Genomic DNA, 27,641 nt, shown 5'->3' on the forward strand with positions numbered 1-27,641 from the left:
GCTCACATATTAGCATTCAGACTGGTTTCTTTAGGTAATGTTCAGGTCCTTGTCCATTTGCTGAGGATTAATTTGGTCAGTATTAATATACGGACAGTATGATCAGTACATCCTGCTAAGCAGGGCCTGAAATCAGCAGTGCCTGCTGGCAGTTCTACAGTGAATGAAGGGGCGGTGGCCACTGTCTGCTGCTCTGCACTGGGCTCTTCTCAAAGCTAATCTGGACTAAGAGGGTCCCACGATCAGCTTGTAGAGTAGCTACTAGTAAAGCTTTATTTCTTATTTTTTAATAAAAAATAGTATTTTCTCCCACATCCTAGTCTTGCTTGTTTTGGAGACTTCTGCTCTAGACAGTGAGTGGAAAGTCAAGCCTTCCTGCTCTCTCAAAGTCCTGCTTCAGTTACAGGACTAGTCTTCCATTCTTTTCCTTCTAAGGATGAAGTTTCTCATTTCTGTCTTTTAGGAGCAACTAAAGTGTAGTTGGACAGAGCTTCCTTCGGTGCAGTTTTTTCTAAGGGTGGAGATGTTACTTTTCTTTACCAAGTCCTGAGGGGTGGCAGGCAGTGAGGGGTTGGGGTAGGTCCAGGTAGCTGGGGGAGGACACAGGCACCATTCAGCGCCCTCCTCATGGGCATGGCAGCCAGACACATGGCCCTTACGCCAAGTGCACATACACTTACACTGTGGGGCAGGAGAGGCGGGGCCTGTCTGAGCCTATACCAGCACCACTGAGACTTTCCTTAAAGCCAGTGGATTTAATCCAGCCATTTGTGCATGTATTAGTTATCTGTCTCTGCATGTGAACTACCTCAAAACTGAGTGCTTCAGACACCACCACTTGTTACCTCAGTGTCCACAAGTCAGAAATCTGGGTACACTTTAGCTGGATCCTCTGCTCAGTCTTCCACAGGCTGCAGGCACCTTCAGGTTCCACTGGGGTGGGTCTGATGCCAAGATCATTCACACGGTTGTTGGCATGATCGTTTCTCGTGGGCTGTTGGACCCGAGGCCTCAGTTCCTCAGGAGCCACTAGAGCAGCAACAAATGAACACAAGCTGCACTGAAGACAAGAAAAATGGTTAATTGATATGCTTTAATATAAGGTTTTTAAAAATAATGATCTTAAAATGCTAAATTTAATTTATAAACTTATCTTAAGGGGAAAGGGCTACTTCCTGGGATGAAGTGGCTTTAGTGGCAGCATGGCATTTCTCCTGGAGAGAGACCACAACTCAAACCCTTCTAATGTAGAAACTGCAACATTCATTTCTGGGTTACTGAAACTACTAGAAAGACAAGTTCCTTTTCTCTTTCTATACTTATAGGGAGATGGAGATCAAGCAAACTTTTGAAAGAAGTACATTAAAAATGAATTTGTTAGAACAAAAGTTTTTCCCCCTGTTTCACTGCTTTATTTATGTGATATAATAGTTTTATTTTTCAAAATGTAGTTGGTGGGACCTCTTCATGCATCCTCCCCAGCAGCTGGGACATCTCCACCCGTGGCATTTCTGGTGTAAATTAGTTGAGCTCTGTGCTTTGAAACAAATTTAATAAATCCTTCACTAAGGAGCTTCTGGAGGGCTGCCCTGGCCAGGGAACCACAAATCTTCCCACCTCTCAAAGATGACAGCTGGGGTTATAAACTCATAGCTGGGAACTTCCTTATGGAGTTTGCCATATATATCACTTTGTCAAACAAGACTAAGTTACTGAGCTTGTCCCGAACTTTGCCTTTGGACCCTCTTCTTTTTGGCCTTGCCCCAGATTTGTTCGCTGGATCTTTTTCTTGGCTGACTTTCTGGCATCTTTTTTCTTGTCTTTGGGCAGCATAATGAAACTCAGAGAGTTTGGCTATCATGGCAGCCTCACTAAGATGTTAGACAAAAAGATTAGACAAAAAGCTATCATACAGGTTCTTGATTTGGGGTTGGACTGCTGTATGTTAGGTCTTTTAGAGTCTGTTCTCACAGTTTGTTAAAATTTGGAAACTTGATTTGCATTTAGAAGTTGCCAGCTCAGGGCCTGGCATCTTTTCCCTTACTTTCTAAAAAGCATCCATTCACATAGGGTGCTCATCTGAGACCCAAGGCCATCAAGTAACCTGCAGAAGGCAGTAAGGGATATTGCCTTGGACTTCTTGGAGCATGCCTGTACAACAAGTAAGCGTCGCTGTCACACAGTCAAAACAGTTTATTAATTGGGACTATACCCTTTTTATAGTAAAAAAATTCTAGAACAATACTGCTTTACATATAAGAAAGCACTGAGGTTAAACCTTTGTTTTGTAATTCAGCAAGGAAGACATGGAGGGTGAATGAATTTTAATTCTCCTCAGTAGCTTCCAGGAAAGGAAGATATAACAACATTTCTTGAATACATGCTGTGGGCTAGGTACTCTCTTAAATGACTCATGTTCAGATGAAGGGCATCAACACTTGGAGAAGTAAATTAAATTGTCCAAATTCATACAGCCAATAACTGGTAGAGCTGAAGACTCCAGATCTTCAGACTGTCAAGTTCTGTGCTCTTTTTTGTTTAAGCTGTGGTTTTTTGTTTTTGTTTTTGGTGGTCTTGGCATCACAGCACTGTTCTTTGCTGGAAGCAAGCAGCTGTGTAGCTTGGACAGTGAGCTCCCTAGGAAGGATGGAAAGCCTTTTCCACCCAATTCATGAACTTCATTATCTCAGTGGTTTGTACATATCACTATAAAGATAAGCAGTGAATGGTAGCCCGGAGAAAGTCATGCTAATGCATTATCAACTGGAAAGTCAACTTTCATCCAGAAAATAGTGGATTCCTTCCTCAATTTATATACCACTTAGAAGATAGGAGGGCAGGAGAACAGGGAGAGAGTCCTATAGGGCCAGAGGGTCAATCAATAGGCTGTTCAGAAGGACACGGGCCAAACTCTAGGGAGAAAGGTTTCTAGTCATAGGGCATATGGGTGACAGTAGTAGTATTTATTCAGTGCACTCGAATCCCTAAATTCAGGTCTACATTTCTCTCCATAAGTATCCTATTTTTCATGCTTGTTACTCTGAGTGTGAAGTCTTCAGTGCACAGCAAGCAATCCGTTTCAAATTGAAATCTCTTATGGTGTGTAAGGCTGGCAGACTAAGTTTATAATTTAATAAAACATGGAGGTTCTTAGGAAAACTGGAACCCATAGCAGAGATCCTAAGGATTTGAGGGACAGGGCAGTCCAGAGAAGCTTGTGGAGTCCATCCAGAATTTAATAGAAAGCAATATTAAGAAACAAAAGCCAAGAATCCAGGGCTTGGCTCAGGATCAAGGAATTAGCCCTGCAGAGACTGGAGGGCGTGCTAAAATGCAGATTTCTTGGCCCTACTACAGACTCAAGCACAGCATCTGAGGTCAGGCTTCATGTTTGGGGACCAATGGCTGCAGCTGGTCATCAAGTTCAAGTTTGCAGAGCAACAATAAAACAAGCCTTTAAAGCAACTGTGGTCTTTTTCACAGGGCAGAATACGAAGCGCTAGCTTTGGGAAGGTCCACGGTTCGGAAAGATCTGGCAGCTTAAAAGGGTCTGGAAGGCAGTTAGTTCAGAAGGAGCAGGCCGAGTGGCAGGTCGAGGTGGGAAAACACCGTCTACATCAGCACAGCAGGGAAGAGCGAGTTCAGACTCACTGTTAAGGGGTTTTCTAGCACCCGCGTAACAAAGACTCCAGAAGAGGAGCGCCCAGGCCCAGCCCCGGGGGCGTCTTCATCTCCCTCCCCGAGAACCAGCACGCCCCCCCCAGGGTCGTACCGCGCGGCTCGCCCAGCCGACCTTCTCAGGGCCGTCCACACCATACCATTCTCATTTCGGAGGGCGCCTCCTCACCATCCAAGTCACGACACGCAGGTCACTCCTTGCGGACGGCGCTGTCGGAGAACGGCGGCGGCCCCCAGGATAGAGACGCAACGGGAAGGCTAGACTGGGACACAGTGCGGCTTCGCGCTCACCACCCGATCCCAGGGAAATGGGCGGGGCGACGCCGCTTACGCAAAGGGGTGGGGCGCCGTCGGAAGTGACGCAAGGAGGCGGTGCGACCTGGTCCGGATGGTGGTAGGCATGTTGGCTCCGACGCGGCTGGTCCCTTACGTTCGTGTTGGAAGCCACTTCTTCAGAGGCCGGCGCTCACCGGCGGCCGGGGGCGGTGGAGTCCGTCAGTGAGTGTTGGCTGGGGAGGGGGCTTCGCCTGCTTCTAACGGAAAGCGCCTGTGTTCCGGACGCCCTCACCTTGACGCCAGGCGCCTGGGGCGGACCGGGTCCCTGCAGCGACCTCCACCCCGAGGCACCCTGGGACTTGTAGTCCGATCGCTGCCTCCGTCCAGCTCGCCGGCGTCGGGGACGAGGAGAATGGGGATCTGTGCGGCGGGGAGACGGTGTATCGGGCAGTCCCTGCCCCAGGGAGCCTGTCCGTGGGAAATCCACAACAAATGTGTGGACAAGCTGGTGCTAATCTGGAAGCGAGAGCAGGGGTTGGGGAGGCGAGGGTGTTCCCAACCGAGCAAACAGCCTGCCCAGTGTTTTGAAAGGTCAAATGCGAGGCCAGGAGTGGCGGAGGTGAAGCTGGAGACTTTGGGGCTTAGGAAGGGAATGAGAGGGTCCTGTTGCCTGGCTGAAATATTTCGAATAGAGGCGATAGCAGTCGTTGAAAGGTTTTAATCAGAGGGGTCACGTGGCCAAATTTTATTTCTGAAAAATTAACTTGCTGCAGGCTGGAGAATTAGTTCTCTAAGACACGGTAGTGGAGTGATCACCCCGAGAGACTGCTGAAGGGTGGAAAGCGAAGAGAGCCAAAATGGATGCTTGGCAATATCAGAATTTTTTTTAATGGATTTTATTTTTCAGAGCAGTTTTAGCTTCACAGCAAAATTAAGTGGAAGGTATCAAGATTTTCCATTAAGTCTCCTGCCCCACAGATGTATAGCCTCCTCCATTGTCAACACCTATCAGAGTGGTGCATCTGTTAAAACTGACGAGCTGACACTGACATACTATTGCCCGAAGTCCATGATTTACCATAGGATTTTTCTCTTTTAACACCAGAATTTAAGAGAGTAAGTGAGAGAAGAGTACCCCCTCAGGTCGCCCAAGAAGCCAGCTGGAGAGCATAGCGGTGGGGTGCTTAGGGAGGGCACATTTGACAAAAAACCAGCTGGTAGTGAAGACTGATTCAGTAATAGGACTGATAATAGTACACTGAATTTTTCCAGGCCATTTTCCAGGTTCCTTAGACCATCTACTGCCAAGAGGATAGTGTAAAAGCAGGATTCTGGCCCCAGACTGCCTCAGTTCAAATTTCATTTCTGCCGTACTGTAGCTCTATGACCTTGGAAGAGTTTCTTGATCTCATAATGCCTCAGTTTTCTCACCCATATAATGGGGATAATAATGTCGATTTCCAGGGAACTAAAAGAATACAATTTTCTAAAATGTATTAAGACAGTTCCTGGTGCCAAGTACCAATACAAGTATTGTTTAACTGTTATTAGGGAACTCAGATTCTGGAAAATTAAAGGGGTGACTTACTAAAGTCACATGTCTGTTAAGGATATGGAGCTGGGACGGGTATGGGCTGGGAAGAAGGAAAAGGCCTATGTGACGGAAGCAAGGACAGTGATGGGAGAGCCACCAGCAATAGCCCTTGACCTTGCTGGGAAGATTGAGGGGTTGCTCCTCTTCTCTGAGGTCTTGGTACCTCCATCACACACACTTGTTTCATTGCCTGTGATAATTAAAATAAGGAGCATCTTCTAGATGCCAGGATCCTTTCTAGTGCTGTATAGAGCAGAATACAAGAAAGATAATGGAGCTTACATTCTGGAGAGTGAACACAAACAAGTACTCTTAAGTGGCATGAAGAGAACAAAGCAGGGAATTAATGTAGAGAGGGTCTGGGGTGGGATGGATGGCTTAGTGAACCTAGGATGATGTGGGAATGCAGGCCTGCGAGTTAAGATTTGAGCTAGGACTTGAGTGATGAGAAGTCAGCCATGCAGAGATGCTGGGAAGAACCTCTCAAACGAAGGAGACAAGTGTAGATGATGGGCAAGCAAGCTGTGGGTGAGGCTGGAGTGCGGTGAGCAAAGGGGGGAGCATGCTGGCGATGAGGTCAGAGGCCAGATTAGGGATGGCCTTCTGGGAGGAGAGATTTTATCCTAAGAATGATGGGAAGCCCTTGGAGGCTTTTGTAGAAATCAGGAAAGAATATGATCTGGTTGATGTTTTAAAAGTAACTTCCACAGAACTATGGTGCATTTTTTGTTTTTAAACCTGACACTTAAAAATCCTGGGTGGGAACAGCCATTATTTCTTGGATATTGTTTCTTCCCCATTCTGTTTTCTCCTTATGGGATACAATCAGGCATATGTCAGATTTTCTCATCTTCCTAACTTCTTTTTATATTAGCTGTGTCTAAACCAGGCTTTAAGCTTTATTTCAAATGATCTCATTTTTATTTCTAGAAATTTTTTTTCAAACCTGATTGTTCTTTATAGTTTCTTGTTCCTTGCTCTTTACACTTTTATTTATTTGAAGTTGAAATCATGGTTTGTGAGCCTTGTGCCTTTACTATTGCTGTCTGTTGTTTTGGTGATTCTCAGTCTCTTATTCCTTGTTATTTTTTTTACTGTGAGCTTCTCGGTTTTCCTTGAACATATGTCTGTCAGAATTCTTTGAGATCTTGCTTCTCGAGGTTGCTGCAAAGCCAAGATCAGTTTAAGTTGTTGGCTCAAGGGTGTTTTGGGCCACAGATGGCCAACCCAGATAGTGTGAATTTGGGTGCAAATCTACCTGATGACTGTTACAGGTAACAAATTCTGGTTCCTTTCTTCATGGCAGGTTTATTTCCCATTCACTCTTAAATCATGGGGCTGCAGCTTTACTCAGGGGTTTACTAAATACATTTCTCATCTTCGGTGGGTCTCAGGCTGCTTCTCCTGTCCTCTATCCCGTATCTGTCCAGGTAGAAGTTCCAGGACTCTGGGCACTAGCAGACACTTTCAAGGTGATGCCAGCTGAGCACTTGGATAGTGCCAGGCCTTGTTTTCACTTGGATTTTGCCCTTGGTTGATTTCTAACTTCTGCCTGATAGTGATGTATTAAATACCACATCTTACACCATCCATAGCTAGTTACTATTAATATGTTATATAGAGCCTTCCAAGTGAATTTATAATAGACAAAGTTTATCATGTTGATGGGAATTATGAGCTGTATCTTTGAGAAAATTGTTAATGTTGCTTGGAGCAGTATTTAAAGACCTTGGGCCTTGCCACCACACAGTACCCCAGTGTCCTTATGTGTAAACATTAATAACCATAGGAGCTATCTCATAGGATTGTTATGAAAATTAAATGATACTGCATGTATGTAGAATGCTTAATGTCGTGTCCGGTAAAAAGATACTCAATAAATAATAACTTAATCCTTAAGAGTGGGAGAGGATAATAAAGAGGTATTAGGTAATGTGTATCAAGAAACCATGGAAATATTAATGTTCACAAATCAGGACATTTTGAAGAAATTTTAGTGCAATTTTGATACAGGTATTCATTTTTGTGCTGCACAAAAGATGACATTGTTTTACAAACTGATTCGTACCTGGAATGAAATTTGTGAACACATTTTGTATAGGAATTCTTTAAAATTTCTATTATCTGTTTCTGTGTAGTAGAATCCATATAGCTGCTGAATAGGACTTGAAAGGAGCCCCATTAAGTACAAATTATATTATTTAAATTAGATTGAATCTATAATAATCGTAATCCAGCTGAGTGAGTATAGCCCTTACAGATTGTATTCCATAATTTGTCATTGGGATCTGACTGAAAAAAAAGAATGAGAAAAACTTGTTCAGACTTAGACTTTAAGTCTCTTCACTTTGTTCAGAGCTATTAGCTTATTAAAAAGGAGTTGCTGAGCCCTCTTTCCCATATAGTAGTCTTTTAATAAAGATTGTAATGAAGCAGAGGACGTAATTTGCTTTTGAAATAGATGGTTAACAGAACAAAATTAATTCGCTGATTTGTTTTTCTGGATAATCTAGGTTCCCAATCCCTTAATCATAACCCTTGGGGCCAGTACCCCATTATCATTCATATTTCCTGTGTAAATAAATATTCAATAGATGAAAATCACCATTAGCCTCTTGTCAATTCAGGTCAGTTTTGCTGTTCTACAAGTTGAAGGCAAACTTATGAAAAACAAATACTTTGAGGGATTGTGGAACTCTGTCATTCTGGTTTTCATGAGAAAAGTTAGGTTTAGTTTCTAGATGTAACTCACAGTTTTCGATGAGATTATACTTTGAAGATGTAGCAAGCTGCTTAACATGTTCGTTTTGTCTCATAGTGCTGGTGGCGGTGTGCACATCAAGCCCCGGTACAGACAGTTTCCCCAGCTGACCAGGTCCCAGGTGATCCAGGCTGAGTTCTTCAGTGCAACCATGTGGTTCTGGATTCTCTGGCGCTTTTGGCATGACTCGGACGCTGTGCTGGTAAGTGCAGGAGAATGAATCTTGGCCTTCTTTAGGTGGGTGGAGGGAAGATATATTAATAGCTTAGCTTGTTTTTTCTGTTTGTAAACTGCTTTTCTGTCTGGATATATCCCTTCACCATGTGGTTCCTGTGTATGTGCAGGAATCCTATTAATGGAAACTTATTATCTCTGACCTTTTCTTCTAAAGGAAGTACATGTAGGTGGTCCATGTCTTATAGTTTCTGTTACATTGCCATATTTGGAAGGGAGAATAGAAACTGATTCTTTTAACTTTCCAAACTAGAGGTTCATTGGTGGTTAAGTCACACACTTAACTTCCTTTAAATGGTGAATGTCATCTAGTTTGTCCAAGGCACCCAGTTTGAAGTGGGGTACATGTGGGCTAATTTGGCTTGAGAGAAGTTTGTAGCGATTTTCAAACATGTCATTAGCCTCAACTGAGTTTTTATCAAATTTGCCCAGACCCTTTCCTCTAGGAAGTTAGGCCTTTAAGCCATTGAAATCTGTGCTTGTTGATCCAGAATACTTTGAATTTTAGTAAGTTTGGTTTTGTTTTTAGGATAGGGAAAAAATCATTAACAGTGTACATGTTTTAGAAGCATCAGGTTGATTAATATCCCATTTCTCTTAGAACTTCTCTCTGTCCTTGTTACCCAGGAAGGATCTGCCTGGTGTCTGAACTGGCAGCACACACATGCCCCTATTTTACTGTAGGTCAGCTGTCAGGAGTATGTATGTGGCTGCTTGGCATGAGGGGATGTGCGGGCAGATGTGCCCTAGGTCAGGATTGAAGGTGGATGAGTCCACCTGAGGCTCCCGATCTCCTAGCAGGAATGAGGAGTTTCAAACTTTGTTTGCTAGGACTTAAGACATTGGTGAAATGTGGGGTATCTGTGAAGTCTGTTGCCTCCATTCCCCCACTCTCTATCACAAACACATGCTCAGGCTGACAGCTCCAAAATGAGCAGAATTTTATAATTCAGGCCACAGCTCATATTGAACAGACTGAGGAACAGTTGGACCTTCAGATAAAGTATAGTAAAATTTGTTCCTGTGGTATGTCACGGGAGACTTTGTGTGTACGGCCGCCTTACCACATTTTTTCCAAGAATTCTTAAACTTAAATAGATGTATGTAGTATAGTATAGATTCTTGACTTTTTTAAAATGGCTGTTACCAGGGTCACTTTGCGTATCCAGATCCTTCCCAATGGACAGATGAAGAACTGGGTATCCCTCCTGATGATGAAGACTGAAAGTGTAGACGCAAACTCTTTATAAGCGGTATGTCTCAAGTTCCTTTTTAAAGCTCTGTTTACCTTTGTCAATAAACATGTTTTAACTTTGTACCTATGATGGTCTCAGAGGAACTGCATTTTCTGACAGGATGAAGAAAATCGTATCATGTCAATTTTCTGCCTTCAGTGTTTTCCCATTTGCTGTCTGTATTTCTCCCTCCCCTTTCTTTTGGTCTCATCTTCCTTGTCATTATGTGTTTTAAAAACTGTTCTTTTCCTAAATTGTGTTACAATTTATGATCCCATTTACCCATCTATTGATTAAAGACCTTTTAAGTACCAACTCTGCTCAAGAATTGCAACAGTGGACAAGACAGGGAGCTTATAGTGTGTGTTTCTAGTTGCAGAAATAACAGTGTTCTACCCTCAGTGTTTGAATGGAAAGCTCCAGCATATGGAAATGTGACATTCATGGACATTAACTCTTTAAATAGTAAAAGGTTCTGGCCCTTTCATTTTCTAGATTAGAGTCAGAGTTTTTCTTTTTTCAGAAGGAAGGTACTAGGAGTCCCTTTCTCCACAAACTCCTAAGGGGTTAAGACATTCTCATTTAACATGTTTTTAAATCATTGCACATTAATGATTACCGTCATTCAGAACGCCTTGGAAATTATTTTAAAGGCTAGGAAACTTTAAATGATACCAAAGTGTTCCCATTAAATCATACTATTAGTGTGCCATTATAAATTTAATTAGAAGTAGCTTATTGACATGAAAATGACAGCAGTTTTGGGGTGTGTAGGGAGGAAGGGGATGGGAAAAAATGTCACCAAAGAGCAGGCAGTTAAGCTGTTGGACTGTTCGTTTTCTCTCTGGCTTTTCTGTGGACAGAGGGCCTGGTACTTATCAGGCCTCTGGCTTCCCATGGTAACTGGCATCTGCCAGCACTAACCCTGTCATCTTACAGATTTCCCAATATTTCTGCACACAATCCTTAACATTTTGTTTTAATGACTAGACTGTAAACTTTTGAGAAAGCATGGTGATTTTTCTTTTCTCCTGCACAAGACTGCTCCCATGACTGGTGCTCAGTGAATGCTTGAATGATTGAATGAACAAGAAGTATGCATTTGAATTATTGAAAATAAAGGTACTTAAAGCTTCCCACTTTTGTTTCCTTGCAGGAGCCAAGTGAGAATTTCAAGAAATTAATATGCTTTATATTGTACATTGAAGTTATAAATTAAACTGTTTTGGTCAAGAATGAGGAACTGAGTTTGATGTTTCTGATAATGACCACCCACTATGGGCTATTTCCTGTGGTCTTAGCTGCTGTGCTGATGGGTTATAGGCCCTTTCAGGGGATCCATTTAGTGTCCCACAGTGTAGATAGGTATTAACGCCAGTCAATGAGGACATGGTGGCTCAAGGAGGTGAAGTAACTTGCTTGGGGTCACATACTGATAAGGGGCAACATTAAGTCTGATGCCACACTTAACTGCAGTACCATACTTGCCCCCTTAGCTAATACGTAGTTGTATGTATGTAGAGAGTTAATGTGAAAACTCATGCCATTTCTCTACTGTTGGTATATTCTTGCCCAGGCCAGAAGTCAGTGCAGCCCACTTAACTGTTTACATCTCTCTTGGGCTGGGCATTATATTGAGTGGCCATTTGTGGAATTCTTAAGACACACTTCTAGGAATTCTTAGGATTGGAGGAATGGGAGATAAGGGTGAAAATAGGATATTCTACTTTTTCTGTGATTTGTTTCAAAATACTTTCCAAATTCTATAGCATCACAATTTTGACAGTAGATAAAAGAATTTTCCTCTGTCCTACAGACAAAATCTGCAATATAGAGTAGGTTAATAAATTGTCCAGCATAACTTCATATTTCTAATTTCTGATTTTGACCACATAGGTGTTGGGAATACAGTGTCAAGAAGACAGGTAAGATTCTGTTCTCAGAGAACTTAGATTTTAGGAAGGCAAGACAGACAAGTACATAGTTGAGATTTACTAAGTGCAATGAAGAAAATAATGTTGCTAGAGGTGGGTGGGGAGGGAGGGCATTTGAGCTGAACCCTGAATGAGGAGAAGGAACCAGTTATGCAAGGGTAGAGTGCTCTGGGAACAAGGAACAGCAAGAATCATGGTCTCTGGCGGGACCAAGGTCACCGTGTTTCAGTCAGTGCAGCGTCATTCTAGCAGAGGAGGGGGTGGGACTAGGTGGGGTTAGTAGGCCGTGGTTGCAGGTTTAGGTGTCATGTTAAATGCAGTGAAGAGCCTTTGGCTGGCTGCACACACGGGTGATCTGATCCAAGTCTCTCATCCTTAGGTTTCCACTCCTACTATGTTCTCAGTTATCAGAGTGGGCATCACAGCAGCAAAAACAAGGAGGTGGAACTGCTGTGTAAGAGGGGAGCTGTCTCAGCTGATAAATACATCAGATCTCTACTTTTTAGGTTTCATTTTTGTCCCCTTCTCCCCCCATATAGAAAGTTTTTTTGGGGAAAGAATGCAGTCTGTAACAATGAACTCAAGTAGGATGATCCCATTAGTTCTTTTCCTTAGAAATCAGAGTTGTTTGACTAGAATTGAAAGATAACTTTATAAACAGCAGCCTTCTAAACTCAGCCAATGTGGCGTCCACATACTGGATCCTCTTCTATACTAAGGCTGTAAAGCCAATTTGAGCTGTGGCAGAAATTGTTCCTTGCCTTTTCTTGGAGGAATGGGCCTCCACCCTGCTATTACAGTTTTATGGGAAAGTACTTTAGTGAGAAAGGGTCCCAAAGAGACATTAAGTACATTTGATTGATGGCTATAATTAAGAGCAAAAGCCTACAATTTAACTATGGGCCAGGCACTGTTGTAGTAACACTTTATCTGTATTAATTTATAAAGTCCTCATATTATTCTTTTTAGAGATGAGAAAGTTGACCTGCTGATACGTTAGGTAATTTGCCCAAGCTTACGGTTCTTTAGACAGCTGAGGTTGAAATCCTGGCTGGCTGGCTCTAGGTCAAGTCAGATTTGAGAGTCAACACAGCATGGTGCCAAGCCTTTTTGATCATGACCTCTAAGAAATAATTTCATGTTGTAACTTAAAATATAAATATGCTCCTGTACACACACACACATATATAATCTAAAAGTTCATAAAGCAGTACTTACCTGTGGTGCACACTGCTATTTTTAATTCTATTCTACATAAAAAAATGGTTGAGGCTGCTTTTACTACCCACTAATGGGTCTGTGCTTGCAGTTTGAAAAACTGGCACAGTGCTTAAAGAACTCGGGCTCTGGAATCAAACTGGCTGGATCTGACTCACAGCTCTAAAACTTACTTGCAGTGAGTTTAGGCAGATTACTTATCTGTGCCTCAATTTCCTCATTTGGAAAATGGACTAAATAGATTAAATGGGTTACCATATAAAGCCCTTAGAACTGTGTTTGACATGAAGGAAACATTGTAAATGGAAGCAATTGTTATTTCTAGACCATTGGGTCTAAGCTAAGCTAACAGTGACCCTGGAATCCCAGTTGACTTTTATAAAAAAGCCTCCATATGGAGGTAGACTAAGCTTATAAACAGACCTTCCAGCAGTTGCAGCGCCATCCCTGTCTGTCTAAAACAAGTCAGACATGTAGGATGTCTCTCCCTTCCTGACAAGTACCTGCCAGTACATTCAGAGTTGAGCTTTAGGGCATGGCCTGGTAGATGGGAGAGGTGTATCTTCAAAACGGGAATGTAGATGGTGAAAGAACTACTGGTGGCAACAGAGAAGATCAAGCATCAAATTTTAACACATAAATTTGTAACTTGTTCCCTATGGAACCCTGAGTGTAATAACCCAATTGTTTATCTAAAAAAGTTGTGAGACAAGGAAGGTTCTGGCTGCGGAATGCCTGTGTTTGCACATTTCAGGAAGGTACAGAAGTCATCTTGGTTCCACTTGCCCCAAGGACTATTGTGTAGAAGAGGCTGACCTGGTTACTGCCGCCACCTCATCGGGAGTGTCCACGGGACAGTTGAGTGCAGTGAAGATGTTGGGTGCTGAGCTGGTGCCAACCTGCCTCAGCAGTTGGGCCTCTGCCTTTGGGCATCTACGTGAGCAGTGGCTTGCCTGACTGGTGAAGCCAGCAGGGCAAGTATGCCTGGTGCATTATTTCTAGCTACAAACTCACCATCATAGAGTCAACACCCATTTCTAACCCAGTCTCATTATAGCCATCACAACCACAACAAATTTATATGTAACATAAATGCATAGTACTGACCTTGAAACAAAGTCCTGACTTTGAGTCCTGCCTGCGTGGGCCTAGGTTAAGTCAAACTTGGGGACTCATAGTCAGTAACTGGTATGAGGGGATTATCTTTAGAACTCTGTTCTATCATTTTATGAGTCTAGGAGGCCTATATAACCTGGTATATATAAGCTGGTCATCACAGCCCCTGGTAACATTTTAAGAGCCAGTGTGCTGGGTTCTTTAAAATAGAATGTTACCACAGTAATTAAAGCATTCGTAATTCTGGGCTAAATTTTAAGGAAAACCTAACAGAATAATACATTCTTAAAAAATAAGGCCACAGTTACTCTATTGCAATCATGTATGGAGGTTATTTAAAAATGAGTTTCTATAACATTTATATTACAGAATTTTATTTTACAAGGAAAACAATTGCAGTTCAGAGAAGATGCTTGTCTGGACAGCATTTTATTAGTTGGAGGGGCATGGAGTCCAGAAACATGATTCCTCAAATGTGTGTCATCTTGAAGCCTTTTCGTTCCTTCATACTGTTCTCACACACAGGGTTTCCAGGTGAAGTTTTGAAATTGTATCTCTTAGAAACTTTGCCCTGTAATTTGACACAATTTGAAGATACTCTAGATGTCTTTCAAACTTCAGGTCATAATCAGATGCACAAAATCATCTCATTGTGGTAGTAGCCAGCATTAAGAAAAATGAAGTATAAAACATGATAACGTAGTTTCAAATATATGTTTGTGTGTACATTCTGTGTTCCAACAGAAAATGTATTACTGAAAGTTGTGTTAAAAAACTTAAAAGGTTCAGTTCTAAGAACTTTTTCAGTCACTCTTTGAATGACTCACTTGCTGCACCCACTCAACCGAGCCACTAGAGGGGCACAGCCAGGTCTCACCCCCATAAAATACTTGAGGGTCATGAACTCCGGACAAAAGACTGTAACAGTGCGGCCAGTAAAACGTACCAGGCATTCAGGACAGCTTACTTTAAAAATAGTTCTCACATAAGAACTAACTACTACCCACCAAGCAGTAACTTACATTATGTATGAAACAAAATGTACAATTCTTAGTCCCTCTGGTACCTAAAGAACCGACTGTCAAAAGACTGCCTACCCCTGCCTATTTCCATGATGGAATGTAAAAGTGCTAGGAAAATAATTTTGATAAAGTCTTCTCCATGCAGTCAATCTTTATTATAGCAGTATTTGCATATTCACATCAAATACATAGAACTTTTTCGCCTTTTATATATAATACAGTTTTTAAATAACTTTACACAGAAATAAATTTCTTCAATCTGAATTTTAGCTATCTTTTTATTTAATTTCCATGCTTTCTATCCAAACTGAACAATATTTTCCATTGTACAAATTTACATGAGAAAAACTCCAAAGTACAAATGAAGGGACCTGAGCAGGAAAGAGAAAGTATCAAGAAGTGGGGAAGAATAAAAAACAAAACAAGATTCAAGCAGACACAGGATTAAGGGACAACAGGGAGACAACAACATCCATTTGAGTGAAAATAAATGTATTTTTATATTAATTGAAAAATAAGCTTTAAAAATAGTTACTCCATTGTAATTTTTGCAAAGCAGGTATAGAGGTCTGTGGACAGTTACAAAGTCCCCACCTTTTCACTGGGCACACCCAGACTCCATGAGAACCTTTTCAATGCTTGAGTGGAACTGAAATGAACTAACCTGAACCTTTGGCAGCAAGAGAGGAATGTATATGTGAATTGCCATAAGGTTTGGAGTGGTAAACCAGGAGCCATTAATTCATTGCAGTTAAAACATGAAGGATTTCCCTTTCGTCTCCCTTACAGAAGAATTATCCTCAAACCAAGAAGTGAAAAGTGGGGTAATTTCCTTTTTCTTGGTCTAAACCAAACAGCAATACTAACTACTGAACAGAATCCAAAGGGATGTAAGTCAATGAACAAATTCAATCCCCTGATCAGTTGTATGCTCCTGTTTCAGGAGAAAGAAAGTGCTGAGTGAGGAAAGGGTCAGAGCGACAACCAACAAATGCAATTACCACAAAAATATGTCACACTGTGACAGAGTTCTTCAAATCGGGTGATATCATGAAGGCCAAACTAAGACTTGTATTATGGCCAAAGAAAACAGGGCCCAATGAATGCATTTTCAAATGAAGGAGGAACAAGAGTACAGCATACACACACACCCCTGTATGTAAACTAATAAAATGAAGATAAATAAGACATAAAGGTTAGCCACTTACGTTGGTAATAAACACGAATAAAAAGGCATATGTTTACATAGCTGTTTTTAATCAGCTTAGGAACATACATAAATGTATTAGGAAGGAATGATTTTTTAAAAAACTGTTCACAGCTTAGACTAAAAAGCACACTTATTGCACTTATATTTTATTTCAGGTAAGCATAATTTATTTCCCACCACCCTATCAATTTTTACCTACCCCCAGGCTTCCACACCACCCTCCCTTCCCATTTTGGTCCATTTTAAAAAAATGTATGCCTAGTCCGTGAGCTTTGTGGCTTATGCTAGCCTGAAGTTCTGTTCACCAAAACACATGTGGGCTAAGCTTAACACAAATGCAACAGAAAATAATTTTCAAAACAAAACCGGTACTAAGCATCTTACTCATAACCCCCATCTCCACCCCTGTAAACAGAACCCTGCCTCTGCCACATCTCTTCAGTGGATCTCACCTGATTCCCTACACAGATTCAGGGATGAGAATCATCTGCTCATGGGTGCTGGGCAACGTGCTAGAAGCAGACGGTTTCCACAATTTTTTTTTATACTAACATGAGTAAACATATTTCAGTTGTTTTCAACTGTAGATTGAAGTAGTCAATCTATAGAATTCTTAAAAAAAAAAACTTCTTACCCCCCCAAAATGGATACAATGGCTGTATCTTCATGCACAACTGGTTATATTATTGTCATTAGTAGTCAAAACAACTAATAAAATTAAACATCTTAATTAAACTGATGTAGTAATTAATAAGACTAATACTTGGGTAAAGGGAGCCAAAAGGTTAAGAAGAAGAATTTTAAAAATATTTTTAAAAATCAAGAATTGAAGTTGTGGATGTTGAAATGCAAGATCTACTTAATCACTTTTTTGAGGTGGGGACTAATGATCCCTATATGCTTTAGAATAAAGCACTGTTGCCTTAATTTAAGATTTTAGGTCTTAAGTTTCTGTTCTCTTCTACCTTTAAAAAACATGGTAGAAAATGTTAATTACCCTTTCCATGACTGGCAAAATTTAGGACTGAATTTCAATTTCAATGTCTTTGTTCAAACAGAATGAAAGTAAGTTATCTGGAAACAATAAGACTAAGTTTACTCTTTAGTGTACTGGTAAAACAAAAATCTTACCAGTATTTTCTATTTTACCAGAGCTAGCAACATGGAACATGAGCCATTAGCCCCTTCATTCTCCTCTGGCCAATATACAAATAGGAAGACGCTACTACACTCCTGATATGCTCAACAACCTCTGCCATTAGCAATGCACCTCAGTCAAATGGCTAGAGCACTCACTTAGCACAGTATATTGCCTTTCTCGGGGTGGCGAGGAATGAAACAAGATACAAGAAACACACCATGGAGTGTGTCAGTTCACACCCACTGGCCAGCTCATTAACTATCCCAAAGACCCCTCCACAGTCTTAAGAGCAGGACAGTCCCAGTTAATTGGCAAACAAGGTCTGGGAGGCAAGCTTACATTTCAAACTTTGAAAAATCAGTGTCTAGGTTGGCAGCAGATGCGGGAAACTGATACAGTCAAATTCTGTCCTGCATGTTAATGCCCCTCCCCACTAGTCAATGCGTAACTGTTGCCCAGCATACAGTACTTCAACCCTAACCCACAGCAACTTCTTTAGATGTCTGTCAAACAGTTGTGTTATATAAAAGTTCCAAGCTTTGAAGAACCTATGGGAGTAGAAAAAGTTTCTCTAGAAACGTCACTGAAGTATAATTTCAACCTAGTTGCCTATGTGATAAATACATCTGATTACACTAGGGATTATGTGCTTTAAAAAAATAATTTTTTTCACTGAAAATTTACCTGTTTTCTCATTTTTTAAATGTGATTTTGGCTATAAACTCTTTAGTGCATTTATCTTTGCAGTCTAAATAGCACTCTAAAAAACATTAACACAGCTGAGTTAGACCAGAATGACTGCTCTCTTCACAAATCAGATTTCTGCTAAAATTTTAGCTTTTTTATTGCATCACGAAGGCACAGTAAGATCATTTGGCAAATCATCAAGGTATTTTTCTAGAGCCTCAACATTCGACCTGTAAGCTATCTGCTGTTCATACAGTAAAACTTTCCATGTCTGGCTATTTTTTTGTTTTGTTTTAAATATCCTAATGGTTGGAATCTGCTAGTCTCAAGGTGCTGATATTCTAGCACTAACAATGCCAACTTGGACCAAGAGAATCTTGCAAAATGGGTAATCATTCCACCCTCCTAGCTGGGCAGTTTCTCTTGTAGGAATTACCTGTGCACGGACAAAGCTGTGGCTAACTCATTATGAAGATGTATGTCTTGCCAAGCCTACTGAAAATTAAGGTTATATCACTGTTAGTGAATTGTTACCATAACTATTTAATTTCATGCAACTGATTTAAGATTACCAGTCTGAAACATACCCCTAGACAGATTCTGGCACCAGTTTCAACAACATTCAGATAGTCTGAGCTACATTTTTCAGTATTACTGCTTAAACATATTTTGGACAAAATGAGAGTGCTCAAGAAACAAGTACACATAAAAATTAAAATCTCAAATTGTCTTCATGTTCTAGAGCTCCTAACTTTTAATATTTTAAATTAAATAACGATTCATTACCTCATTCTGAGGAGGTAGTTTTTTGAAGAGGTCACCTGAACCCTGCAATATGTTTCAAACTAAAGCTAGATGAGGTTTGCAGGAGGCTGGAGAGGTGAATGTACAGGAGGGGCAGGTGAGATCTGAGGAGGGCATGCAGCAGTTGGAACACTGCCTGATGAATAAAAGGTAACATTGCGTGATAATAGAGCAGTGACTGCACCCAACAAGAAGCTAGAAAATATTTACAAAGTTTCAGGTTGACAGTGTTGAAGTCTTGAACTGTAACTATATAATGCTCTTTTCTCTCCAACATCAACACAAATGTAACATATATACTTTACATGGGATTTTATCCTCTAGGATGCTCCAATATGTCATACAAGATCTCAAATATAATCAGGGACTGGATGTTCAGGAACCAGAATTTAACAGCTAGGCTGAATCTTCTTTTAAGGTACACATAAATACAAATGACCACATTGGATTTTCTATTCATAAATCCCTTTTATAAACTACTTTTTGGTATTATTTCAGTGGCAAAAATCTAGACCATAGACTCTAGTTTAATGATGAAAAAGTCCATCAGGAATACTACATATTTTAAAACAATCTTTTAAGGTTGCTCTCAAAATTTTCAGGCGGCTTCACCTCTCCTCACTCAAAATAAAATACACTACTACAGAAGGCACTGCAGCCACTTTACAGAAAAGACAGATCCGTACAGCTCTATGAGATAAAGTGAAGCAGCCACGAACTATCTATACAAATTACTCATAAAGTGCTTTGCACAAACAAAGAGGTCTTCCTTGTATTAGGAGCTCAACAAGTCTACCTGTAGTCTAAGCATCAAAAAATAAAGCAAGTAAAACTCAGAGGAAACCCCTTTTTCATGTCATTTGTAAACTAGAGAAAAAAATTATTTGATGGAAAAAAGGGACAAAATGGAAATACTAACTTTTTATTTTTTAAGGGCTCTATAACAATCTCTCAAGAATACCCTGAGCCTGGCTTCTGGGCACACCTTCATTTGAGATCAAGTCTGATCCCTTTTCCAAATGAGATAAGCAACTTACGCTAAAAACAAAGGGAAGAAAAAAGCATATCACCTTGAATTTTGTTGTGGAAATTCCAATGCTAAGCTTCCTCCATACCTAGTTCCTGTGCTGGCTCCTGTGGAGACTCTACTTGCTCAGTGCAACACGCCTACTGTTCATGCACAGCTCTCTCCAACCTTGGTAAAGGGAATACAACAATGTTTAAAAGCATCTATGGGGACATATAAAAAAACAAACAATGCTTTTAAGAGAGAGGCATAATCTCATCAGCACCAATCGTCTCCATCTTTGCAAATTGTGAACTGTGTCAAGGTACTGCTCTGTTCACATAAGATTTAAGAACACACTGATTTAAACTCTCTAACAACTTCAGGATACTTTCCATTTTACTGGGACAACATTTTACAAGTCCATGGAATTTTCAGTAGGCTTTCCTCTGAATACAGTTGCATCAGCAAAAATCTAATGGCAGTAAGCTTTAGTAGGCTGAGAAATAGATAGGGAGAGTTACAGTTTAAAATTTTTAAATAACAATTTCTAATTATCCAACACATTGTATGGGTCCTAATTTTTTTTCAGGTCCTAGGCTACATAGCTTGGTTGGGCTATGTACATGTGATTTGATTTACATTCCTATATCTTAAGAGATTCTAGACTCCTGATAAGGGAGGTATTTGTCAGTAATTTGACATTAATATATCCAGAGTCACTTTCTTTGCCACAACTGTGATCTATACCACCCCTCAGTAAAGGCCAAAGCAGCTATGACTAGGTTGTACTTTCCATTTATGCAAAGATAAAGAATGAGGTTCTCAATACCACAGCAGTTCCTTCTATAAAAAATGATGCTGGGCTTCATACATCCTCCCTCAGTCCCAATACACTGAAAATTGCTCTGCTTTCTGCCTGGGGAACTCAGCTGCCAAAGTACCCAACCTTTTGAAGACCAGGCTTGGGAAAAAAGGAAGAAGGAGAATCAATGGAGATGCCACCATTTTTATTTTAGATTGTATATTCTAGATAAAAGACTAAAAAGAGGATGTAGGACGTAGTGTTGGAGTAAGTTGGAAGAAACAATGAGATATTAGCAAAGATGTTAGTGTGGATCCAGCAAGTACCATTAATTTAAAAATTATAAATATTTGTCATTATGCTAAGATTCCTGTATTTAGGTAGAGAAAAGGATAATGATCTTTCTTTAAAAGCTATTTATATAACAAAAATACAATTTTCCAGGATATATAATTCTGGTGGGAAGTATTATTTTATTCCAATTCAATTCAATCTGAAAATTATTTTCTTCTTAATAAAAATATAAGAGAAGAAACTCAGAAATTAAAACTTGTACCTTACATTTAAATTACATAAATGTCTCACATTCAAAACTGTTATCAAGCAGTTTTGCAGGCTTTTAATTAGATACCACCATGGCATTTTGTGCCTGGACAAAGTAGCCACATAAGTACTTGGTGACTGGAAGAGCTTAGGAGGAAGATAGCAACTGTATTTTCCTGAGAACTTGCTATACTGTGGAGGAAAAAAAAATCCCCAAACACTCATCTTCATTGCTGGACCCAGGGAGAAAAGAAGGCGGCGTGTGCCAGCACTCTCCAGCCCGCGCGGTCGCGAGGACACCCTCAGTGAGCCAGGCAGCAGAAGGCCAGAGACCCAGGAGGTCGGGAGAAAGATGCAGCATTCCCTTGTCCTCTACACCAAAACCTATCTTCTCCTCACAACTCAACTTCCATTGAAATAAAATAGCTTCATTTTGATAAAAATCTGTCAAAAACTGAACATGCACCACACAGAAAGGGCATGCTGCATTTTTGTTCCTTCCCTCAGAAACTGACCGGCGGTGGCTAGGGGAAAGCTCCACAACAAAATCCCAGAACAGGAAAGAGAATGATGCTTGGTGATTGCAACTGCCCCATCAGATGATCAGCCACATATTGATCTGGTGGTTAGAAGGGCAAAGTTGACTGGCAGACTTTCCATAGCAAATCTCCCAAGCTGTAGCAGCAGTTTCTTTCCATCATGCCTGACCATCAAAAGGTCAGAACTCAGGGTCTCTCCTCTGTCTTCCTGGGAGTAAGCAGACTGTATGCACGTGGTATTTGTGTTGAAGAAGAAACACTGGCAGCAGAGAATTCTGGTTCCTAAAACATTCTTCCCTCGTTTGTTGGATGGGAAATTCCATTCTGTTCCACATCAGCTTATGCATTGAAACTTTTGTATCTTTAAAAAATTTTTTTGAGGAACAGAACTGTGTTTTGATGTTAACAAAATGTATGAACACAAGACTTAAGAAATAAGAGTAGATGTTGCCATGATGGTGTGGCTACTTGAAGGCTGCAAATTCTCCTGTAGAGGGAGGGAGGACAAGAGCTAATTTTAAAAAAGTTATCTCAACCTAAAGACACAGAAAAGCCTAATTGAAACCTTGCTGAAAGGTGACCAGCTAAATATCACAAATCTAGCAACATCATCATTAATTTAAAAGCAAAAGTCCCTGAAACTCATGAAAGAAGACAACTTATATAGTATTTAGACTATGGTCCAGTTATACCAATTAAATGTCAAATCCGTAGGTAATTTCCCAGTTGGATTTTATATACTAAGGTTCTAATTAAGCTGAAAACAGTTGTAATGAACAAAATTTCTCAGAAACTGATTGTAAAATAATACGATTAATTTGCAGAATACTTACTTCTGAATTACCAACTCAATTTTCATTGTTATAATGCCACTACTAGGAAGGAAGAAGCAGGAATTATCCTCATTTTGCAAAAGATAACAATAAAGAGGCCAAATGACTTGTTCACATTACACATCTGACAGAAGGAAAAAAAAATCTAGACTCTGTTTTCTGGTTCATTTCACTTTTAAACTACCAAAAAATTATATATAGGCACAAGTCACTGAACATTATTCTCAGCATAAGGAATTCTTTAAACCACAAGTCTCTGAAGTACTATACTCCTTTAGTTACTGAATTTGGGAGCATGATGCCATTTTTTACCTACTACTTTGTCCACTGCTTCTACTTGTAACTAGAGGGCAGTTCCTCTTATTATATATACTATAGTTAATTTCTGGGGGTTAGCTAATAACTGGCAACTATCAGAATTTAGTCAGCCTTAACATCACTTTTCAATAATAGCAGCTTCTGATCAGGATCCAAGCACACTTATATGAACATAGTATTTAATATAGAAATAACCTAACCATTTTCTGATTGTTATTAGATTCTGACTTGTTACTAGAGAATACTGGCACATCCCAACAAACAAATTGCTAATGACTGGCCGACTGAGTCCTCAGATTACATGCTGATACTATTAGCGACTATTTGAGTGCCTGTTTTATACCAGTGCCTCAGAATACTTTATACACATTTGCATCTATCCCAATAACTCTATGAGGCAGGAGCTATTGCTTGTCTTTATTTTACAGAGAAGCAAGCAGGGGTTTAGTGTGGTTATGTAACAGGCCCAACATTTCACAGCTATAAAATGGCAGGGTTAGAATGCAAGGCCAGGTGCTAACTCCCAAGTCCAGGGTCTCAACAATTAACCCCTAAATAATTTTCAATAATTCACAATTTTCTTTCCCATTCTGAATATAACATAATTAGACTGCAGAAAGTGATACTATCTCTTTCCACTTAACTTAAAAAGCAATTCACCAAGGTATTTTGACTGGGGAATTTGGTGACTTATGAAAAAAAAAAATAGCAAAATTACTAAGACGTGGAGAGTTAAATATTTAGAGCATAGCCATAAGAGGCTATTATGTTAACAAAGACTCTAGGAATATATAAACATTTTCAATACTTTTGGTATGGTTTGTGTACATTATGACTTTAAGGTTATTTTTTCTCAGCATTTTAATACATTTCTTTAGAGTCATTTTTGACATTCTTATGAGTAGTCACCTAATCTAGCAGAATCTAAATCTCATTAAAGGAAACCAATATGAAAACAGGATTTACTTAACAGAAATCTTTATAAAAAGTCTTTTAAAAACCTATAGAGAGAACATTAGAAAATGATAAACTGTAAGCCAAATCTTACATACCACATTAAAAAATAACTTTAAAAAATCTTCAGATGTTTCCTAGACATCATTAAAATCAGACACTCCATTTTGTTGAACAGTGTCCTACTCTATATAAGCTTAAACTTTTATTAGCCTTAAAAATAAACACACACAGAACAATCCCCAAAGCACAAAATCTTACCAACAAACTCCAATACCAATAAAGCAAATACTAATAATGATCATCCCACCAGAGTCTACTGCTTCTAATGAAATGCACTTCTTTCCATAATCAGACTTGAGGACCAAGGGGCAAAAAAATAGACAAAAAGAACTTATATAGTTAGGGATCAATAAAATAAAATTATTCTCATATATGACCCTGAAATCATGGAGAAATTTAAGGAAAAGAAGGGACTAACAGTTGATGGATCTGCTTTTGGAGAAAAGAAAATCTTTTCTTGCTTATTCTTTCCTGAGTTATCTGGAAATCCATTATCCTACCTCCTACCCTATTTTACGAGGGAAGACCCAACTCTGCTTGTGTGAAGTTATTTGAAGTGAAATACCGAGATACTGTGTGGCTCTTTGAGAATCTTGGTATATTGATTATTACCTGGAAAAATCAGAGGCCAAAATGAACCATTTTTCTAAAACCTCCCTTCTTTGTGAGAATAACCTAAGTTCTATTTTCCATTTGGCTTAATTTAGGAATAGGTCAGAGGAACACTTGGGAAGAGCCTATGATTTGAGACACCCCAAATATCACAGTTTGTTTATTTGAAAACTAAGGACTTTATTAACTCATTAAAAAATATTACTAAATAATTACCCTTTCCTCCAGAATTCAATGTATTTCAGCAGCTATTATACATATAGTTTGATTAAAATTCCTTTAAGACAAAGTACGCTATGAAAAATCTAGTATGTTATTTTGTACACAAATCAATCACTGCTTTGAATGTAGGGGGCAGTCTTTTGAAATCACAGTAAGTCCCATTCTTTCTGTGTGGTGACTTTCAGGATGTTTCAAAAGGATGAGGAACATTTTAGCACAGACACATGGGACTTCTTAAATTCTTAAGAGAAATGATCACAGGAGAGATGAAATATTTAGTGAAATAAAAAGTGCTATAGAATGCTCAATAATTCTGAATGTTTTAGTCACGAAGTACCCATTTCATAATATGTAAGAAAAAGGGGGCATTCCTGAAATTGGGAGTGACACACTTGAGAGAATGGCCATTAAGCCAATGTGTTAAATAGTCACTAATTTAGAAAGGATAATTTTAACTACTAGTTAAGTATTTAAAATGGCTAAGAGAACACTGATATCTGAAAATAAACAAATCTGAAGCACTTGATTAAATGCTGTGATCCCTAATCAAGAAGACACATCTTATTCCTGACTAGTAAAACTTTTAAAATGTGAAAGAAATTTTATAAAAAGGTTGCCTCCTTTTTATAAGGAAGTCAACTTTAATGAAAAGGTTTAGAGAAGAAGGAGTCAGCCACAAGAAGAGAATGAATGTCCTGCTTCAATTACCTGGTCAAAGAGATTATTCTACATGTGGTTAGGAAAATAAATTTTTATTTATTTAGGGAATATATCTAAAACTGAGTATAAAACAAACAAAAACAACAGAAAGGGAACTGACATATTTCATTCTAATGCTAGTTCCTTCTTCTCAGGATCCATGTTATCTAAATATTCCATTTGTCACATTTTAAATTTTCTTCCATTGACATTTCCAGGGGGACCAATTTGAAGAGAAGAGAATTAATTACTACGTGAGCCTTTGATGCATGTTCGAACGTCTATAGGGTGGCATAATGAGTTTCTGAGCAGTTCTAAGAGCAATGCCCTCTGGAAACGCAGAGTGGCCAAGAAAGAAAGGAAAAGGGGTCAAATGCATATGCTGGGGGATGGGGCAGTGGTTAGTGTGGGCAGTGTTGGCATGGGAAAAGAGTGAACAAAGAAAGGAAGACAAAAATGAAGCAAGTATACTGGAGAATTATATAAGAGCTCTACCAATAAAAAGATTCTTTGACTCTTGAGCCTCAAAATGCCCAAACCTTTGAGCATTCCACTGGCTTCAAAGGATGGCATTTATGCAGATGTTGTCTTTGTGCCTGAATGACCCAGCTGTCATCTACATTTTAAAATTATCACAAATCCAAACGGAGTAAATGGAGATGTCTTTAAAAGGCTGGCTTTGGTGCCTAGGCTCACTCTGAAGCAGAAATGGCAATTTCATTGGTAAGATAACAGCAACACTACATCTTTCACTTTTGATTTCCTGTAAGATTTTGGTTCACATTAAGAATACACTGCCACATTACAGTCATGTTTTACAAAATAAGAGTGTAAGCATTAGAAAATGGCAGAATAAAGAAAGAGAACAGCATTCATTTGGAAAAAGTAAAATCTTGCTGGGCAAAATATATAAGGAGCAAGGAAATTTTATGAGACACATGGATAAGAGGACTGCTAAAACAGGCATCACAAGAGGTAAGTATAATCTGAACCTAATAATAATTTTTAAAAAATCCATGACCTGGTTGTTCGGCAACCAGATATATCTAGAAGAAAAAGAAACCCGAAAGTTCTCATGGAATTCTGTGAAGCTTTTTTAGGGGAGGAGGAGACAATGTATTTGTATGGAAATTCAGCTTCCATTTGTGTAAGATATCCTTAATATATATAAATATTATCTAAAACGAACTCCAGTGTATAACATCTCCCCACTAAAGTGCCAAAGTTAAACCATGTCACTCATGTCCAACATGCCATTCCTCAGCAGTATCTTTGATTATCTGCACCCACAATTTATAAAAAGAAATTTTGTCTATTACTTTGAGGGAGTAAAGAACATCCATATTTTCTAAGTTGTAATAAAAAGAAATAATTATAGAAAAAATATGAAAAATTAAATTCTAGAACTCCCTAAATTAGATCTGTTCATTTGCCTTATCTAACACAGGCTACCCACCATCAACTTCCCACCTCTACACAAAGGCACAGGAGTAGTGTTATACTCATGAGTCCCTAATAGCCATGTGATAGATAACAACAAAAGCTGCATGAGGAAAGTTTAGCTAAAGCTTAATAATTAGAATAACCAAGTAAATAAAACAAATTTGGAAGAGGAAATAAAGCCTCTGGAAGAGGCACCACAAACTTTCAGCAATGCCTATGCATTTTAAAAACCCTTGGATATTGAAAATCCAATGTGAAGTATGAATTTTAGGTTCAATATGTATGTTTTTAAAGACTGGATATAAAAAATTATATCCAGTCTTTAAAAACATACATATTCTCTGGTTCCCCTTTTAAAAAGAGAATATCCTATTCAATTTAGCAAACATGTAACCAAACAAATATTCATTTTCCTTTGTTCCTACCCTACTGTACTCTCTCACTGATTTGTTTCAGTGGATAGGAAACGCACCATATCCCCCTGCCTGGATGGGTGTTTTTGGAGAAGCACAAGCATATAGACTAAAATCCTCTGTTTGGAAGCCAGCCCGATTCAAGGACGGTTCTGATGCACTGCGGTGAATTTTTGGCAATGAGCGGGCCAGCAGCTCAATAGAGGCGAGAATCTAAAAGAAGCAAAGAAAAAAGAAAAAAGAATGAAAATCTAGGTGGTATTAATCTCTAAGAACCCCAT

General features: G+C 39.5%; 2 protein-coding genes and 1 pseudogene across 12 annotated transcripts in view; 1 reads left to right on the plus strand and 2 right to left on the minus strand.

Annotated features, from left to right (window-relative positions):
• Positions 1–1,066: 1,066 nt before the first annotated feature.
• On the minus strand, positions 1,067–3,948 carry LOC118932539 (40S ribosomal protein S25-like; annotated as a pseudogene).
• Positions 3,949–4,017: 69 nt separating this feature from the next.
• On the plus strand, positions 4,018–11,014 carry NDUFB2 (NADH:ubiquinone oxidoreductase subunit B2). Its single transcript, XM_036926101.2, has 4 exons — positions 4,018–4,176; positions 8,367–8,511; positions 9,694–9,796; positions 10,935–11,014. The coding sequence occupies exons 1-3, from the start codon at positions 4,067–4,069 to the stop codon at positions 9,766–9,768; spliced, it is 330 nt and encodes a 109-aa protein (XP_036781996.1). The 5' UTR covers positions 4,018–4,066; the 3' UTR covers positions 9,769–9,796; positions 10,935–11,014.
• Positions 11,015–14,384: 3,370 nt separating this feature from the next.
• BRAF (B-Raf proto-oncogene, serine/threonine kinase) overlaps positions 14,385–27,641 on the minus strand; it is a 148,018-nt gene continuing 134,761 nt past the window's right edge. For 4 of the 11 annotated variants that reach the window (XM_036926106.2, XM_036926107.2, XM_036926102.2 and 1 more), the window contains 2 exons: positions 27,420–27,573; positions 14,386–22,290 (listed from right to left, as the gene is read on the minus strand). In XM_036926106.2, coding sequence (XP_036782001.1) covers positions 22,268–22,290; positions 27,420–27,573 — 177 coding nt within the window. In that variant the 3' untranslated portion in view covers positions 14,386–22,267. Of the gene's footprint in view, positions 22,291–24,412; positions 27,574–27,641 lie in introns of those variants that run through there. The other 7 variants (XM_057504837.1, XM_036926104.2, XM_057504834.1 and 4 more) reach the window with 5 other exon arrangements.

Source organism: Manis pentadactyla, chromosome 7 (assembly GCF_030020395.1).
Source record: "Manis pentadactyla isolate mManPen7 chromosome 7, mManPen7.hap1, whole genome shotgun sequence".
Lineage (NCBI taxonomy): Eukaryota > Metazoa > Chordata > Mammalia > Pholidota > Manidae > Manis > Manis pentadactyla.

Excerpts from the sequence above, each read along its gene's own strand:
- NDUFB2 (XM_036926101.2), top strand. The coding sequence starts at position 4,067 with ATGGTGGTAGGCATGTTGGCTCCGACGCGGCTGGTCCCTTACGTTCGT. Across the intron at positions 4,177-8,366 it reads GGGGGCGGTGGAGTCCGTCA|TGCTGGTGGCGGTGTGCACA; the intron begins GTGAGTGTTGGC and ends TTTGTCTCATAG. Across the intron at positions 8,512-9,693 it reads ATGACTCGGACGCTGTGCTG|GGTCACTTTGCGTATCCAGA; the intron begins GTAAGTGCAGGA and ends GGCTGTTACCAG.